This window comes from Siphateles boraxobius, unplaced genomic scaffold (assembly GCF_051911475.1).
Source record: "Siphateles boraxobius isolate OS27281-9 unplaced genomic scaffold, OSU_SipBor_1 6, whole genome shotgun sequence".
Taxonomy (NCBI): Eukaryota; Metazoa; Chordata; class Actinopteri; order Cypriniformes; family Leuciscidae; genus Siphateles; species Siphateles boraxobius.
Genome location: NW_027509186.1, coordinates 31159095 through 31177508, shown reverse-complemented (window position 1 = coordinate 31177508; position 18414 = coordinate 31159095). Strand labels below are relative to the sequence as shown.

General features: G+C 39.5%; 3 protein-coding genes across 4 annotated transcripts in view; all 3 read right to left on the bottom strand.

Moving 5' to 3' along the window:
* Nucleotides 1-18414, bottom strand: part of coq8b (coenzyme Q8B) — a 148927-nt gene that overhangs the window by 21551 nt on the left and 108962 nt on the right. The gene's annotated exons all lie outside the window — the stretch shown is intronic.
* On the bottom strand, nucleotides 382-10642 carry slc5a2 (solute carrier family 5 member 2). The gene is made up of 15 exons (XM_077208901.1): nucleotides 10460-10642; nucleotides 10253-10324; nucleotides 9948-10052; nucleotides 9781-9840; nucleotides 9575-9679; nucleotides 9363-9468; nucleotides 9032-9112; nucleotides 7479-7708; nucleotides 7257-7392; nucleotides 7055-7162; nucleotides 6776-6926; nucleotides 2681-2849; nucleotides 2367-2582; nucleotides 1714-1849; nucleotides 382-957 (listed from the first exon to the last, which is right to left on the bottom strand). Exons 1-15 carry the CDS (start codon nucleotides 10556-10558, stop codon nucleotides 743-745), a joined length of 1989 nt encoding a protein of 662 aa, XP_077065016.1. The 5' UTR covers nucleotides 10559-10642; the 3' UTR covers nucleotides 382-742.
* Nucleotides 11401-18412, bottom strand: LOC143716375 (kelch repeat and BTB domain-containing protein 8). 2 transcript variants are annotated; one of them, XM_077208899.1, is made up of 5 exons: nucleotides 17899-18412; nucleotides 17200-17365; nucleotides 15852-15930; nucleotides 15266-15493; nucleotides 11401-15179 (listed from the first exon to the last, which is right to left on the bottom strand). In XM_077208899.1, the coding sequence occupies exons 1-5, from the start codon at nucleotides 17899-17901 to the stop codon at nucleotides 13655-13657; spliced, it is 2001 nt and encodes a 666-aa protein (XP_077065014.1). In that variant the 5' UTR covers nucleotides 17902-18412; the 3' UTR covers nucleotides 11401-13654. The 2 variants fall into 2 exon arrangements, with proteins under 2 accessions (XP_077065014.1, XP_077065015.1); XM_077208900.1 differs by having other exon boundaries at nucleotides 18182-18365.

Genomic DNA, 18414 nt, shown 5'->3' with positions numbered 1-18414 from the left:
AAGTCAATGGCTACCGTCAATCTTTTGTGTTCAACAGAAAGAAATTCATACTGGTTTGGAACAACTTGAGGGTGTGTAAATGATGACAATTTAAATTTTTGGGTGAACTATCACTTTAATATAAGGTGCAATTTGAAACTTTTGGCTCTCTATTGCCATCTGTGGTTAAAATATAAAATTGCAAGTTACTTGGGAAGGCGCTCTATTTGTTGTGCTTTGGTATTAATTGGAATTGTTCATTTTTACTTAAAATCTTCCATAGTACATCTTTTATGTGTATATAGGAACTTATTTAAAAAAAAGAGTTGTTCTATCAACTTTGAAAAACTAAATCAAAGCTTTTTATTTATTTCAGTGACACTTAAACCTGAGGTGTCGTGTCTGCTTTCTCAAAAGTGAAATCCAACATAGCAATCCAATTATGCTCTCTCTTTTTTAATTAAACAATGATTGTATGGCATTTTCAGTGATCCATTTAAAGTACTGTTTTCACACATTGTATCACGTAGATTTCATTGGCAGATTCTGTAGACGTGAAAATTCAAAGATTTAAATCAGTGTTTTCCAACCCTGGTCCTGGGGTACACTTATCAGTACACACTTTAGAGGTCTTCCTTATCTGGTACTTATTTCAGGTATCTAGTAACAAACTGAGTTGAATCACTTGTATTTGATTAGGGAGACTCTAAAAGACCAGGGTAGGAAAACACTTATTTATGTCTTAATGGACAGTATTTTCCCCTCATGCATAGTAACCCCAACAATAAACGGCCACAGTCATCATTATTAGCGCATTAACATTGACTATATACTTCCAAAGTGGGTCTTCACTTATGTCAGGTAATTGTTTTGATGCTTCTGCCACTTCCTCCTCTGTAGGCTCTGGAGCCTGAGCATCACTTATGCCACAAACCCAGCCAATAAGCTTCATCATTATGGATCGGTCACCATGTTCAACTATGGCAGAGAGTAAAGATATTACTTACACACACACACACACACACACATATATATATATATATATATATATATATATATATATATATATATATATATATATATATATATACACACACTCACCATACCAGGGGTATCCAATCCTGCTTTTGGCCTAAGTTTTGCTCCAACCTTCCCCAACACATTTGACTGAAGGCTGTGTCCAAAATTACATACAAGTAGGTTCTTATTTTTATTACTCTTTTGTTCTTAATTACTCAATGACCTTTTAAAAAATATATGTTTGATATAGTAAGTGTGTATGTAATCTAGTTTTATTACATTCACCATGCTGTCATTATCATGTGAACTACCAGTGTCAGTTGTGTCACTTGAATGCCATTCACAAATCCTTCAGTTGTTTCATGGGATAGTAAAGTGTTCATTGAATGCACACTTCAGAATCTCGCCGGAAATAGAAGGTTTTCCGGTTTTAGCTACTGTGAATTCGGACATACTTCTTTTGTCAGTCACATTCTGTTTTTCGTCTATACTATATACAGTAGTAGGGAAGTATGTGATTTTGAATGCAACCGAAGACATTGATTAGATTTTTCAGGTGTGTTTAATTCGGAGTAATGCTTAACTTTGATAAAGCCTGATAATGGCCCCTCCAGGAGCAGGATTGGACACCCCTGACCTACACACATTAAACATATACATTTTATCTACAAATATTAATTTCTCTAAAATAAATGATGCAACATGTCATCTTACTTTGATTCTCATCAGTTACGACCTTTTCCTTTTCATCTGCCCCTCTTCGTGCTTTCCTTCCTCGTTCCTCCTCTTCCCAGTCCAGATCGACCCTTTCTTCTTTAGAATAGCGCAAGGTAAAGACAAGGCGATGGAGCTTGACAAAGAGAGCAAGGTAAATGTTATTAATAAAAATAAGTAATTGTAAACAGCTTCAGCAGTTGATAAAACAACTTAGGTTAGAAATCTTTATTAATTCCCTTTAAGGATTAGTTCACTTCAAAATGAACTTCATCATTTACTCACCCTCAAGTTGTTTCAAACCTGTATGAATTTATTTCTTCTGCTGAACACAAAAGAAGATATTTTGAAGAATGTCGGTAACCAAACAGTTGATGTACCCCATTGACTTCCATATAGGAAAAAAATACTATGGAAGTCACTGGGGTACATCAACTGTCTAGTTACCAGCATTCTTCAAAATATCTTCTGTATTCAGCAGAAGAAATAAATTCATACAGGTTTTAAACAACTTGAGGGTAAGTAAATGATCTTCATTTTGAAGTGAACTATTCCTTTAAGGGGAAACTCATTTGACACCATTACACAGCACAAACAATTAAACATTACAGTACAATCAATCCATTCATAATTACACAGCTTTATTAACTTACATGTTTGTCGTCTATGGGTGGGGTGTTGTAGCTTACGAACAGCACTAGAATATTGGTGCAGAAGAAGAGCAGCACTGCAAAGTAAAGGTAATGAACTCCACATATAAGTTTTGGGCAGTTGGATGGATAGATGCAGTTTCCAGAGCCATATGCAAACTCGGGGACCATGCGACACAGACCGATAACCAGTCCTCCCATCAGGCCCCAGAAAGCCCCCTAAGGAACAAGAGTTGAGGATGTAAACTTTTGGTAAATTTGTGTTGCAGGCATGTAACATTTAATGAAGACTAAATATGTACAAAGCAGACACTTACTGTCTCATTGACTCTCTTCACAAAAACGGCAAGGAAGAAGACCGCTGCAATAGGTGGAGCTAAGTAACTAGTCACAGATTGAATATAATCAAATAGCTGACCACTCTGGGCTGCCTGGACAACTGGGATCCAGCAAATGCTAATGGCGACAATGCAGAGTACCCACACCCTGTTACAGAAGTTAATACATGTGTTCAATCCATGAAAATCGCAGAAAGAAATGTTATATGCTGGACTTTAAGGTTAAACTGAAAGTACAATTAATATTTATATTAATTAAGGTAACACTACAAGACGGTTTCATTTATTAGTTAACTACATTAGTTAACATGAACTAATAATGAATTGCACTTCTACAGCATTTATTAATCTTAATGCCAATTTCAACATTAACTAAGCATTACGATTAATAAATGCTGTAGAAGTGCAATTCAATATTAGTTCATGTTAACTAATGTAGTATTAGTTAACATAAGTTAATGCACTGTGAAGTAACATGACCAAACAATGAACAGTTATATTTGTATTAGCTAAAGTTAACAAAGATGAATAAATACTGTAACATATGTATTGCTCATTGTTAATTTTAGTTAATGAGACCTTGTTGTAAAGTGTTAATTATTTGAATAATATTAAATTATAATAATTAAAATGTAGGTTTGGAAATGATCAAGAACTGATCTTTATTTTAGTAGGTTCCGTTTAAAAAGAAAAATAAGATTTCCTCTTCAGTTGGTCAGTCGACGCCACATCAAGACCGACGAATAGGAATCTCACTAGAGAGGCCAATCTACTTCGAGTGAAACTAAACGAGCTAATGCACATTGTCGTGCAATCATTTGCATCAGCTGTTCAGCCACGCAGCACGGGTATATGATGAGCAGCAGGTGCGATTGCACTTTAGCTTTTTGCTTTGGAGTCAAGCACTTCCATGCTATTATCTACCAAAAAGATTGTAAACAGACGAGTTCTGAACAGGAGGATCTCTCATGGCTGGTGCGGGTGATACAGCGCGGCAGTGGGGTCGACTTCTCTCTCTCTCTCTCTCTCTCTCTCTCTCTCTCTCTCTCTCTCTCTTTCTGTCTTTTGTTGCTTTTAAACTGAGCAAAAACGGAAGGGCTGTTTCCACAGCTGGTAAGGTGTACCGTGAGAGTGCTGAAAGGCCGTTCTTGCGGCTGGTAAGATCACCAGCTAGAGAGACAGCGCACAACAGGTGAACATTCCTGTCCGTGTTCGCTGCGACCATTCCCTTGCGTGCTATTGAGTTGGATTCGGTCACACAGACAGCGCGCCTCACAGAGGAATGGTGCTGAACTGCCTGAATACGTTCAAAGACAGAACAGCGGTCCCAGTGAAATTATTTCAGAGGCTCCTGGGGCATATGGCAGCGGCAGCAGCGGTAACACCGCTCGGACTGCTCCATATGAGACTGCTTCAGCACTGGCTTCACGGCCAAGTCCCGAGATGGATGTGGCATCACGGCACTCACTGGGTGACAATCACACCGGCGTGCCACCAGACCTTCAGCCCATGGTCAGACCACTCGTTCCTGTGGGCAGGAGTGGCCTTGGAACAGGTTTCCAGGCATGCTGTGGTGTTCACAGATGCCTCTGCCACCGGCTGGGGTGCCACGTACATCGGGCATGCAGTGTCAGGGGTGTGGACGGGCCCCCAACTGCATTGGCACATCAACTGCCTTGAGTTTCTAGCAGTACGTCTCTCTCTGCTACAGGGCAGGGACGTACTGGTCCGTACAGTCAACACAGCGAACGTTGCGTACATCAACCGACAAGGTGGTCTACGCTCCTGTCGCATGTCGCAACTCGCCCGCCATCTCCTCCTCTGGAGTCAGAAGCATCTGAGGTCCCTTCGGGCCATGTATGTCCCCGGTGTGCTCAACCGTTTGGCCGACGAGCTATCACGACCTGTGCTCCCGGGAGAATGGTGACTCCACCCCCAGGCGGTTCAGCTGATCTGGAGAGAGTTCGGGGAGGCTCAGGTAGACCTGTTTGCCTCCTCAGAGACCTCCCACTGCCAGCTGTTTTACTCCCTGACCTAGGGAACACTCGGCACGGACGCACTGGCACACAGCTGGCCTCGGGGCCTCCGCAAATATGTGTTTCCCCCAGTGAGCCTACTTGCAAATACCCTGTGCAAAGTCAGGGAGGACGAGGAGCAGGTCCTTCTGGTGGCTCCCTATTGGCTCACCCAGACCTGGTTCCCAGAACTCATGCTCCTCGTGACAGTCCCTCCCTGGCACATTCCTCTGAGGAAGGACCTTCTGACTCAGAGATGGGGCACCCTATGGCACCCATGAACGCGGAGGTTCTAGGTGACTTACCCCCAGAGGTACTTCAGCGCGAGCGCAGTCCATGAGACGTACGTACGCCTTGAAGTGGAACCTGTTCGTCGAGTGGTGTTCTTCTCGCCGAGAGGACCCCCGAAGATGTTCGATAGGGTCCATGCTTTCCTTCTTGCAGCAAGGGTTGAATCGGGCTGTCTCCCTCCAACCTCAAAGTACATGCTGCCGCTATTTCAGCATATCACGACCACATAGATGGCAAAACAGTGAGAAAGCACGACCTGGTCGTCAGGTTCCTTAGGAGGGTGAGATGGTTAAATCCTCATTGACCCCCCCTCCATACCCTTTTGGACCTTTCCCAGGTGCTTCGAGCACTCCAGAATGTTCCCTTTGAGCCTTTGCAATCAGCAGACTTAAAGCTTCTATCCATGAAGACTTTGCTGCTGGTTGCACTGGCCTCTGTCAAGAGGGTCGGGGACCTGCAGGCATTTTCGGTCGACGAATCGTGCCTAGAATTTGGGCCAGGTGACAACCATGTTGTACTGAGACCCCAGCCAGGCTATGTACCCAAGGTTCCTACCACTCCCTTCAGGGACCAGGTGGTGAACAAGAAAGTGCTTCCCCTGGAGGAGGCAGACCCAGCCCTGGCTTTGCTCTGTCCTGTCCGCACTCTGCGTCTATACGTGAACAGAACTCAAAGTCTCAGGACCTTAGACCAGCTCTTTGGGGAAGAAAGTGGCTTCCACAGCTTTCTCCTTCCTAACAGAAGGGCTCGCTTTCCCAGTGTTATCCAATAATCTCACTGTATGAGTTATCACGGAACAACAGTGACAGATATACTCTGTGTAAGCCCTGTCCTATCGCCCTTCCAGGCAAGAAGGGGCAAGAGGCTTGCACAGGGTGCTGGATGGGGTCAGCAGTTGTGGCCCTTTGGAAGGGTTTCCTATTCGTCTGTCTCAATGTGGCGTCGACTGACCGACTGAAGAGGAATGTTTAGGTTACATATGGTAACCCTCGTTCCCTGAAGTAGGGAACGGAGACGCCACGTCCCGTCGCCACATCTGCTGCAGCCAGCTGGGGCAGCCAGCTTATCGGCTCGGCTCCTCAGCAAAAAACTGAAGTGCAACCTTGAAATGCAAACGTGCTGCTCATTATATACCTGCGCTGCGTGGCTGAACAGCTGATGCAAATGATTGCACGCCAATGTGCATTGACATATTTAGTTTCTTTCGCGAAGTAGATTGGCCTCTCTAGCAATGTTCCCTCTAAGCTGCGCGCGTGCGGGGCCGCGCACTTCTGAAGCCACAAATTCACCTAAACGAAAGTTATGAATTGCTATTAGAGTGTTGATGAGATAACAAAGATATAGCAAAGCTGCTTGATGCAATTGATGTGAAAAATTACAATTATTTTCTGAACATTGTTTCTGCACAATTTCTCAAAATGACTATTAATTGTATTGTTAAGGACTAGGAATTGGAACAAGTCCTGTTAAATTGAGGAACTATTGGTAACGATGTAATTCGCTCTATAAGTATAATTTTAAAACAGTATATTTTGACAGTACTCTAAAAAAAATGCTGGGTTGTTTCAACCCAACTTTGGGTCAAATATGGACAAACCCAGCCGCTGGGTAAAATTTTTTAATTACATTTTTAGTTGGGGTTTGTCCATATTTGACCCAAAATTGGGTTAAAACAACCCAGCACTGTTTAGTGTATTACACAGGCAGACCGTGGCTGTGAATAAGTCATTAATTAGTGTGATTTAACATAAATTGAATGGTTCCAAACCTTCCAACAACCATAAGCTCTTTATCTCTCGCTTGAGGCCGGATACGAGTCCAAATGTCCATGGTGAACAAGGTGCTGCTGCTGTTGAAGATAGATGCTAGTGAGCTCATGAGAGCTGCTAACATAACTGCCAGCATTAAACCTCTGAGACCTGTTTAGGGATTGATTACATGGAAATAGGATTGAGAGCAAAAATGAAGTGTAACCTAAATAACTTAATTTTTGTAAAGGTATAAGGATAATAATTAAAAACCACAGAAAATAAATTTGGTTGATCACCTGTTGGCATTACAGAAACCACTAGTTTGGGGTAGGCAATGTTGGAGCAGCCAACCCCTGTGCCACACACTTCCTTACAGATGCTTGGCTCCACACAACCTACTTCATCTGAAAATTGATTTTATTATTGATATTCTCTGACCAAAATTTTAATTATAAATACATGTGGTATTAACTATGTTCATACTATTAAAATACATACCAGGGTAAAGCACTCTGCTGACCATCCCTGGAAACACCATGAGAAACATAGGGAGCAGTTTCAGGTAACCACACAATATACATCCTGCCTTCACATGTGTCAGACTGCGGGCAGCCAAACAGCGCTGCACAATTACCTGCAGAATACAATATGTAATGTGAAGAAATTGAGCAAAGAAGGCAACGTTATATATTTTTAAAATTATTTAAACACTGTCCTCACCTGATCAGTACACCAGTACCAGCTACCAATAATTGCAATGCCAAATAAAACACCCGGCCATGGCAGGTCCCCAGTCGTGGGATCCCTAAGTAAGTGAAAGGCATCCTCTCGTGGAGTGTAACAATGTTCAGAAATATTATATTCCAGAGGGTCTAGGGAAATCCTCTGAGATGGTAAAGATAAACTATACTTCTCCAATAAAGCACTGTAACCTCCAACTTCATAGAAGGCTGTTGACAAGTAGGGGACAACACAAAGGTCCGTTTATAATATAGCTTTACTGATATAAGTATTTATTTATTTTTTACTTTTTAAAAAAATATATTTTAAGTCAACTTTTGCAAATGTCTGAGGTAAGACTACATTATGATTTTGAAACAAAATCTGACCACAATTCTTTTTTTCTCTTCTTTTTTTTTATCTCTGGGTGTGCTGCTGTAACACAATCGTGTTTAAGCGTAAACTGAATATTTATGAAAACAACATATTTCACTTTTAAAAAGTTGTGCTACTACAATTTCTTTGAACCCTAAAACAAGAACTTGTGATTCAAAATATGCATAAAACACCTGTGAAAAATCAACACAGAAAATTCCTTCATATTAACACTGTACATTGGGCCGTGATTTTATGGACTTTTCTTGGATTGTTTTTACATTTAAGTCAAATCAAGTCAAGTCACCTTTATTTATATAGTGCTTTTTACAATACAGATTATTTCAAAGCAGCTTTACAGTGATATCAGGAAAATAATGCAGCAAAGTTTGTTTCGGCTGGACAGAAGATCTTGAAGAAAATAGTGGCATAGTCCAGCTTAAGTACGTTCAGTGATGGTTCATTTTTGTTGTAAAAAAGTTATTAATTTAGTTAATTTATCTATACAGCTGCTCTAGAGAAAACAGTGATGTCACCGTCCAGCTAAGTTCAGTTCTCATATAATGGTGTCAATGCAGGCAGATCAATAATATTTAAATTTACATTTATTCATTTATCTGACGCTTTTTATCCAAAGTGACTTACAATTGCTATATATGTCAGAGGTCGCACGCCTCTCGAGCAACTAGGGGTTAAGTGTCTTGCTCAGGGACACATTGGTGTCTCACAGTGGATTCGAACCCGGGTCTCTCACACCAAAGGCATGTGTCTTATCCACCACCATGGTGTTTAATTAAACATTTAATACAATACCATGTATTGCTGAATATTAAATGTCCCCAACTAAGCAAGCAAAAAGCCAAAGGCGACATTTTCCTTTAATCATTTAGAATATGTTTTTATCCAAAGCGACTTACAAATGAGGAGGAAATTAGAACAATCAAACCAACAGTAGGGCTACCACAGTATCCAGTACCAGCAAGACAAAAAACATTGGTTTTCAGTGGTTAGATGGCTAGTGCTTAAACTTAGTTGATGTTTAACTCAGAAAAAAACAACCATCAAGAAGGGCACGTGCTGTCCATCTTCAGGAATACGACATTTTCTAGTACTTTATGTAAAGTGTCATCAAGTAATAAGCATGAATGGATTTTGAACTCCAAGCAGTTGGTACTTACAGAATCCCATGAGGACGAAGGCTCCAGCAATGATAACAAAGGTCTGGACAGTATCTGTATACATCAGCGCAGCCAGTCCTCCTACAGAGACATTGCATGTCATTTGCAAGACATTTTTTGGGGCCTCAAAAATTGAACGGAGCTCAATAGATAATTTGTCCCTAAAATGCTATTCAATACCAACATTAGTAGGCTATAATGTCGCAATACCATGGTCATGGGTTTGATTCCCAGGAAATACATGAACTGATAAAATGTAGTCTTTAATTACTTTGGATGTAAGCGTCTGCTAAATGTAAAAGAAATTAGATGGATCAGTAGCCCATTTTACCTGTGATTGTATAGAGTGCTGTTATGCAGAGCAGAGCAATCACTGCAACATAGATATTCCAGCCTAGAGCCTGCTGTATAAAAACCGCTCCTGAGAACATGTCAACCTACGATCAGCGAGGAGAAGAAATTGGTGAGTTTGGTGCCCTTTTGTGGAAAACAGCTCATTATGATTCTACATCGGTTTTTTTCTATTGTCTGGATATGACTTACAGAAATCTTTGTGAAGATGTAAAGGAAAAGTGAAATGACAGAGAGATACAAGCTAATTCTAGACCCTCCAAATCTTTTCTTTAGGTATTGTGGCATTGTAATCACCTTTTGAAAAAAAAGAGTAAGTGTATTAAGTCTCTTTCACTTACATTATTCAAATAACCATTTGTCATCTAAAATCTCCTTGTTATGAAAAACTAACATACCCCTGCGGTCAAATAAATAGGGACGAACACCCAGCCCAACAGCAAAACAATAAATAATGCCTGTAAAACAGAATAATTTTTGATATTCAAAACAAATTATTGGAATCACAATCAAATCCAAATTACACCAATGATAATATTCTTATTTATTAAAATGTCCAGCTTACGTTCCATTCAAAACCCCCAACAGCGATTCCACTCGCAGCTGCTGTTCCTGCAAGGCCAACAAAATGACCACTGCCAATGTTGCTTGCAAAAAGAGACGTTCCCACCTATGTGTGAGATGTGAGGGGAAATAAATACACGGAAAAACTAAACAAGCTTTAAAATAAGTATTGAAATCTTTATATTATTTGTCAACTTTTTTCATGCGAGGAAAGTGTAGATAGTGCCACAAAACTGTGTGACTTAAAATCTGAACTGAAGTTTTTAATTAAACATTTAATATGAATAAAGTTAGTAGGCTACTCACAGGCCACCACACCATGGTCCGACCTGCAAGAAAGTAGCCGCCTACTGTGCCACGATTAGTCCTAAATGAAGACTGATGAAAAAAATAGGTGTTTTTTTTACTACATTTTATATCCTTTTAAAATGTTATTCTACAAATTTTAACAGATATATCAATTAGCAGATATTTTAGCACTTTAAAATACACAAAGACAAACTTTTCACTAACCCAAATTCCTACTGCAATAACCACCAAAAAATAGCCAATGATCACGCTGATGTCAGCTGGATTGTTGATGGATGCGTGTTTCGCTGTAGCATTTTCCATTTTTGAAGGCAGACAGACACGATGCTAATTTCATTTATGAGATGACAGGATATGAAACAAACACCACGGATGAAGCGCTTGAGGACAATTTTCTTCATTCAGGATTTGAGGGTAAAATCCATGATCTTTGACCACATTGCAAAAGGGCTGATGAAGGAATATTATTAACAAGAATAATTAACTTATTACTAGCCACTCAGGAAGGACTTTAACAGTTTTAAGCATTAAATGTTAATCAAACTGGTACTTTCTCTTGAAAACAAAACAATGAAATACTTAAATTGTTAAATTACATAAACAAAACATTACATAGAAAACATTAGAAGAGAACAAATTCCTTGTTAGTGTAAAACATTTAAGAGTATATGTAACTACATGTTATTTACTATAGGGTTAGATTTGGGTTTGGTTTAATGTTAGTTAGATGAAATTATGCATAATTTACTGTTATTAATATTAACTACAAAGACAATAAAAGTGTTACCATTTTTATTTTACATAAGCAGAAAAACATGTTCTTCAATTCATTTTCTTAATTTCTCTTATATAGCTTGTTTGAAACAAATGTTTGTGTTTGACACCAATGTATAAAAACTAAAGAAATGTTCAGTATTAATGGTTTTAAAAATACATCACTGATTAGAGTAGTCACTGGTCTGTGAGTTTCCCAGCAATACAGTTCTCAACTTATTTGGAAATCACTAAGAGGGAAAAAAATATTTGGTTAATTAATGGTCTGGTTAATAATCCTGCACTTTGGTGTGTGTTACAGTATCACTACTTTACTAGTTTTAAATGCTACAACAATTCACATATATTTACAAGACAAGCCACAAAAAAACTTATGTTCAATTTATTTTAATGAAAACCAGAGCACAGACTTTCCATTCAAACAACGTTCAATATTTGACAATTCTAGGTCTTTAAAACAAACAGACCTGTTTGACATTAGATGTAAATACAGAGTCCTTTTTGTCTCTGAGAAAATGTTACTGTAAAACGAAATTACAATAACTTAGATTAAAAGAACAATGAAATCATACAAAAATCATTAATTTGGTTCCTATTGCAATTCTATGTTTAAAACATTTCAGATGAGATGACCAGCTAAACCCCAAAATATGCCATTAAATCACTACTGATACGTTTACTGATCCACTTCATTGAGGCCAAGCTGAACAGTGCGTTACAACGATGTGCAGAAAAACATCCATCACTGTCATTATTAACTCAAACCTGCAGAGATGTTGTAGTGGACACTACAAAAATCACATATGATACTGAAGGACTGTAACATAGACTGTGTTAATGTTAAGACTCATGTTGTGTTGCATTATTATTCAATGTTAGTTCAGTCATGTGAGATTTAAAAAGAGAGAAATTTCACTCTAAGAGCAAGTGCTGCAATTCGTGATTTCATTTGGTATCTAAAAAAAAAAAAAAAAAGATTCAGGACTGGTATTGTAAATGCATTTCCAAATATAACATTTCATAATTTTAACATCAGTTAAGATCATTTAAGATACAGTAGAGTTTGCAACACAAAGTTGAAAAGCAAATTGAAAATTACATGTTTTTAACAACGATTATCATTTGGGTTCTGGGTTTCAATCTCAATTAGGATTGTATGTATTGTACGTAAAATGAAATAATGCAAAAACAATTTTTAAATAAAAAGAAATGTAAAAAAAAGCAGCAGCTTTCATTGCTAACCCTGACTGGCCAAAAGGAAAAAGAAAAACAATGGTGGAAGCCACTCTTTTATGAAATGTAATAAATTACTTGTGGTTTAGAACGCACAGATAAAATGCTCTTAAAAACATATTATATGCTAGCGATCATTTGCCAGATAACATTTCAGAATAACCAGAGCAACATGTTTTACCTAAGAAATTTATCCAGTCACATGACTTTAACTCCTTCTCCAGTCACATGACTTTAACTCTTTCTCCGCCATTGACTGAATTTTCTGGCTTTCCGTGTTTTCACTGTCATATGGTAGGGGGGTGCTATTACACATTTTCTGAAAGAGTACAACTTCTCTGGCTCAAAACACAGGCAAAGAAGCAAAAACAAGCCATAACATATGTAAGCAGATGCATATGTAAAATAACATGATCATCAACATTAAACAACATATAAATCAAAACCTTTGTTATTAAAAAGGGTCTGTTCATTCGTTGAATATACTGCATGTTCAGATATTCATGCAACAAAATATTCTGGGTGTCAAGAAATTATCAAAAAAAGCTGGCGGGAAACTTTTTTCAAATACGATGGCGGGGAAAGAGTTAAGGGAAAGACGTGTCTTTCAAATGCACATCAAGCAAGTTAATCTGTAAATGTATTTCAATCATAGTTTATACGTATGTTTTCAGGGGGGAAAAAAATCATCCATCTCAAGAGAGTATGTATACATTTATTAAGAACAATGAATATTTTATTCGCAGTGGTTTTTGCATCCAGCATTTTTAATGCACATTTTGGGATACTACATAAACATGCTGGTTGATGGAAACCCAGAAAAAAAAATACACTATGTTGCTTAATAACGGTTTAATATAAGTGTAATTTGTCACCATTGTCATTAAAAAATAAATAAAAATGACAGATTTTAGAAGTTTCTTAGACTGTTTAAAAGAGAACCCATATTAAAGACCTATGACTTTACAGTAGTATCAACTGCTGTAAGGGTAGCAATCTTGATATTCTAATGCATGTAAAACTATACTCATCCTCATAGGAATGGCTTTAAGCTAAAAATTTCAAATAAACTTCAATGACTTTTTATTCATTGAGTCAAGCATCTTTACAACCTGTTTTTTTTTTTGCTGCGATTCAAACATTTAATTATTCTCCAAGATTGCCGTTTCAAAGATAAAATAGCATTTTAGCATCTGTAAAAAATTTATTAAGAGCAAAAAATTCTGAAATCATATCCAAATATTATGCATTTTTCTGTCAATATTTAGTAAACGAAAACTTGCGTTCAGCTTCCAAAAATGAATTTCAAAACATCTAGACATCAACTAAGAGTAAAGATGTAAAAGTAGGTGCATAAACTTGTCCGAAAGGCCGATTTGTCTCTTTGAAAAATCACACTTCCTGATTCGCCCTGTTGATCCGCATGACTCTGCATGACCGGGTCGGCCGTTTCTCCTTCCCCCGTTTCTGTTGAGCAGTCCGTAGACGTGCTAAAATGTGTTTTTTGGGGAACTTTAGGGTAGTACACCCAAACTGGCTAACTCCTCCTGTATCCCCTGGCAATTTCTCCCGTCTTTGGACCCAGCTTCTCCAGCCAGGTTTCCAGCAGTAGACGCTATCATAAAATCTCGATCCGTTCTCACCACCCAAAACATATATCCTGCGTTTCCATCTAGCCACACCACCGGCAGCAATGCGCCTCGGCAGACCTGGAAAAACCACCGGACTAGGGGCACGGTCGCTACCGCCACCCCCTCGCTCTACTCCAACCGGGACCTCCCGTTCCACTCCAGATCCTCGCCCCTCTCGGAAGAACAACACACGTCCTGTGGCATCAAGCGGTTCGGCCTGGGTGTAGTTCCCATCGATGAACTTGGCGGCATCACGCAAGTAACCACCAACGGCACAAACACCGCCACGTACTGCTACTCCTCCAGCCAGGCAGGTGGCGCCAGAGTCTAGGGCGACACGGCTCCAGGTCCTTGTAACTGTGTGGTAGATAAGCACGCCAGCATGCACCACAGCCCTGCTCTGCTCCAGTGTGGTACCACCAAGCAAGTAGAGCCGACAGCGTAGGGCAGCGCAAGCAAAAGAACGCAACGGCAATGGCAAACGGGGTCCTGATGCCCAGGTCAGCGCATTAAGGTCAAATCTTTCACATGTGTCTAGAAATGCTGTTCGGTTACAGCCACCGAGTGCGTATAAGAAACCTCCACAGCCAAGAAGACCCAACATTGCACGAGGTTCAGCCATCAATGGCCGTGTAATCCAGCGGTTTACCACGACATCGTACTCATGCAGTGATGATGAGACCTGGCCACTTCGCAGGATGCCGCCTGCCACAAACAGTCGACCTCCAACAGCGATGCAGCCCGGGCAAAGCAACGAGCCCAAGGCTGCCAGCTTCTCCCACTTCCCTGTACGAGGGTCAAAGCAATCCACCGTGAAGTCCCTGTCCTGTAAAGAATCATCCTCCCTCGGCTTAAGATCTACACAGACTATTTTCTTCTCAAACATGCCTTCTCGAGGCCTCAGCGGTCCTCCCATGCCCTCGGTAATGGCTCGAGGCCCAAGTTCTTTGTTCATTCGGAGGTTCTCTTCAGGGCCCAAAAGACCGGGACGTAAATGGCGTAACAAACTGGGCATGTGAATGTAACGATCAGCGGGCTGGTATTCTGCCCAGCGCCTTGCTGCATCGTAAACTTCGGTCTCAGTCTCCACACCCAATCGATCAGACTCCAACAAGCTGCCAAGAGTTCCTGGGTCCAAGAGGAGGAAATCTCGCTGCCGAGACACTCGAGGGAAATGCTGACCCACCAACCTCAAAGAAGCCCGAAGAAGCAGCTGGTCATGATGTGAACGAGCCAGAGAGTACATGCCCAGGCAATTCTCCACAGACAGGTGTTCAAAAAGGAACCTTATAAACAGGAAGATACAAATGTTAGCATCAGCAAGACAAGATACAGGTAGAACGATCACAAAAAGATAGCATCTAAATAATACCTAGAGCAAAGGTCCTGCAAGGGCATCACTTGAAGACGATTGGCCGCTACAAACAAATCCTCTGCTGTGTCGAGACTAAGACCTGCTTCTCCTGTATAAACAAAGTGGATAACTGTCTCCATAACAAAGGGTGTCACCTCCTCCAGTCGGATCTCAGTAAGACGTGACTCTACGAGAGGGCTGGTAAACATGGCACGGAAATACGGACTGACTGCTGCTAAAAGAACTCTGAAAAAGAAAACAAAACATGTTCACATAACAAAACAGAACAATTTTATATGTACACAAACATTTCAAAGTTTGTGGTTGCTATGATTTTTAAAAAAAGTTATACTCACCTAGGCAGCATTTATTTAATTAAAAATTCAGTATAATTTTTTTTATACATTTTAAAATATAATTTATTCCTGTGATGTGGTAGTGTATAATTTCAGCATACAAAATGCGCCTTACAATTTAATGTGTAGTAAGATAAAATAGATTGTATGCCTTTTTTTTTTAATGATTCTAGTTGTGAAAATAAAGACTTTTTATGTACAAGACAATCAAAAAAATAACCTTCAAAGCAGAAAAACACAAAACCAACCTGTGACACATGAACTTTTTTCCTTCCACCAAAAGAGTGACATCACACAACTGCTGAGCATCAAGTAACTGCTTTAACCCTGAATGAGTTGAGAGAGGGAAACAAGGCAGATAAAAAGGTGGCTAAATTAATCAAATTCATATTGTCCTCATAATGGTCTCATACTTCCACATTTGATGAATATGGTGCCATTTAATTTAGCTGTTTTTTAAGGATGGAGGAGTGAGTTTGCTTTTGACTCATGGCATGGCTGGATCTTTAGTACAAAGGCCTGTGACCACTAGTACAAAATGCTTCTATTTTTCATTAATTTAATAATATCTGATTATTATTGAAAAAAAATTGTTTTGTATTACAAATTTACATTATTTGATAGTGACCCAGAAGTTGTGCACACTCATAAATATTCCTTCCTTTTACATAATAGCTTTCCCCTGATGTAAATTTTTTACAAGCCTTAAAACTTTTGCCCCGGTTTACACCCGGTATTAAGATGCATTTTGGTCGTTCAGATCACAAGTAGAAGAGGAAGACATTCCTGTTTACACCTAGTGTTTTAATCAGTCTCTTTTGTCCACTTTCAACCACTTCTGTCCGGATTTCTTCAAGGGGAGGGTCTATGTATGGGTAAATGTATGGGCTTTTTCATATCTTTTGATCTAATGGATAAAATAAACTCACAAAATTTACATAGGAACAGCATTTATGGAAAACAGGAGCTTTTGTTTCTGCTCTGACAGCCACAAGATGACACCGAACGCAGTGAGTGCGTGGTGGTAGAAATTAGGAATGGTGAGAGAACATTATGCTTGGTATGTTTTTAGTCTTTAAATAAAACTTGGGTCTCCAACCGACAAAGTTAAATCCCGTCTGGCTAGCGATTCCCATAATGTTTACACATTAGGTCAATATATAGAGAGTAGGTGGTCTATTGTGGCTGTTCGAACACATTCAACTACATGAGTGTTTACACAATGAAAGCAATCTCGTCTTTTACGTTTTCGACGTAAGTGGACAAAAGTGGACAAGCTCAAAGCGTTTTAGACCCCGTTTACACCTGTATTCAGCGTTGTCCACTTGTGATCCGATCGACCAAAATACGTTAATACTAGGGTGTAAACAGGGCCTCTGTTGGGTTCAAATGAAACACATATCCTAGATTTTCTATCTTCTGGACCCCAATGCATATACAGTGGCTGTTGTGCTATAGGACAGACATGTAAAGAGCAATAAAACAGGAGGAAGATAGATTAAAGCATGTGCTATGCAGACTCTTATGAGATATTTAAAATTAAATAAGAAATCACATTATAGATTCCATAAATATATAATTATAGCAATATCTCACCCTGAGTTACATATTCCCCCAAAGGAGTCGAGTAGTCATCAGGAAAATCCTCTTCCTCCGAGTCACTATCTGAGAGAGGTTCTCCACCACCTCTATCTGCATCCTTCCATGGCTGTGGTCGCCAGGTAATAGTACCACCTCTGAGTGTACCACCTCTGACACTCATCTGTGGCAGGGATTTAATGTAAAGATACATTGTTTACTCATTAGATGCTCTTATTCTGACAGTATAATACTTGATTACATTTAATGCACATTGATGACAGATCTGATTGGTGACAGAGTGCCAGTTTCCAGGCCTGAACTGGGAAGATATTTACAGTGAGTGTTCCCTAATTTCTAGAATTGAAAAATTTGATATTAGAGTTGAGCACAACTACTGGTATAAATACATTAAAAAAAATGTTCACCAATAGAAACTTTCAAAAATGTTAATACTGTAATTTGGTTTTCATGACTTTAATTATAAAGCTTTCAGCTATTTCCAGCATTTTCTTCATCAAAACATTTCCCAAAACTATCTATAGATAATCTCTGTTTGGTTGAATATTAGCAATGTGATTGACCGACCTGAATCTGCACGCACCATAAGTAAATAAATCAGAATATTGCAATGCAAACTGACACAAACAAATACAACAGCGAGCATAAAACACTCTTGCCTATAAAAAAAAGCATGTATATTTTCGCAAATATTACCATGAGAGGTGAAGGTTTCTATCAGAGATCGAGTTGACCCTAGCAGTAAATTATAGCTCTAGGTAACGGACAGACTCTTAATTCTTGGTGCGTCTTGAGTTCGATTTTGTGTATCAAGGCTATCAGGGTGCCACAATGGTACAGACGGCCTGACACCCTTCGGCCCGTTCACAACGCCTTGACCTTCCTGGGTAGTTTCAGAGCAAATTGTTCGGCTCATTACGGTGTGTTGCACATCCTTAGCATTTCAGCTCAGAAATATACACGCGCCTGATATAACCACCTTGACGACCGCGACTCCATGTAGAAGATTATTAGTGGCTGTAATCCGGATTGACCGTTGGCGACGTAGTCACAGGAAAAATAGATGATTGTTTGACCAGTAATGTCTATTGCAACTATTTCTCACAGCTGCCAGCATTGCGCCATGATTGGAGGCGAAGCAAGCGGATTCTGTCACTTGCCGGAACAACATACTAAACTTCCGCTTTAGTAATAAAATAGCAGAGTCCGTAG

Coding starts and splice junctions, on each gene's coding strand:
- slc5a2 (XM_077208901.1), bottom strand. CDS start 10,558: ATGGAAAATGCTACAGCGAAACACGCATCCATCAACAATCCAGCTGAC. Junction 10,053..10,252: donor GGACCATGGTGTGGTGGCCT/GTGAGTAGCCTA, acceptor TCTCACACATAG/GTGGGAACGTCTCTTTTTGC. Junction 958..1,713: donor CGTAACTGATGAGAATCAAA/GTAAGATGACAT, acceptor TCTCTGCCATAG/TTGAACATGGTGACCGATCC.
- LOC143716375 (XM_077208899.1), bottom strand. Junction 15,931..17,199: donor GGGGGAATATGTAACTCAGG/GTGAGATATTGC, acceptor CAACTCATTCAG/GGTTAAAGCAGTTACTTGAT. Junction 15,180..15,265: donor TTGCAGGACCTTTGCTCTAG/GTATTATTTAGA, acceptor CCTGTTTATAAG/GTTCCTTTTTGAACACCTGT.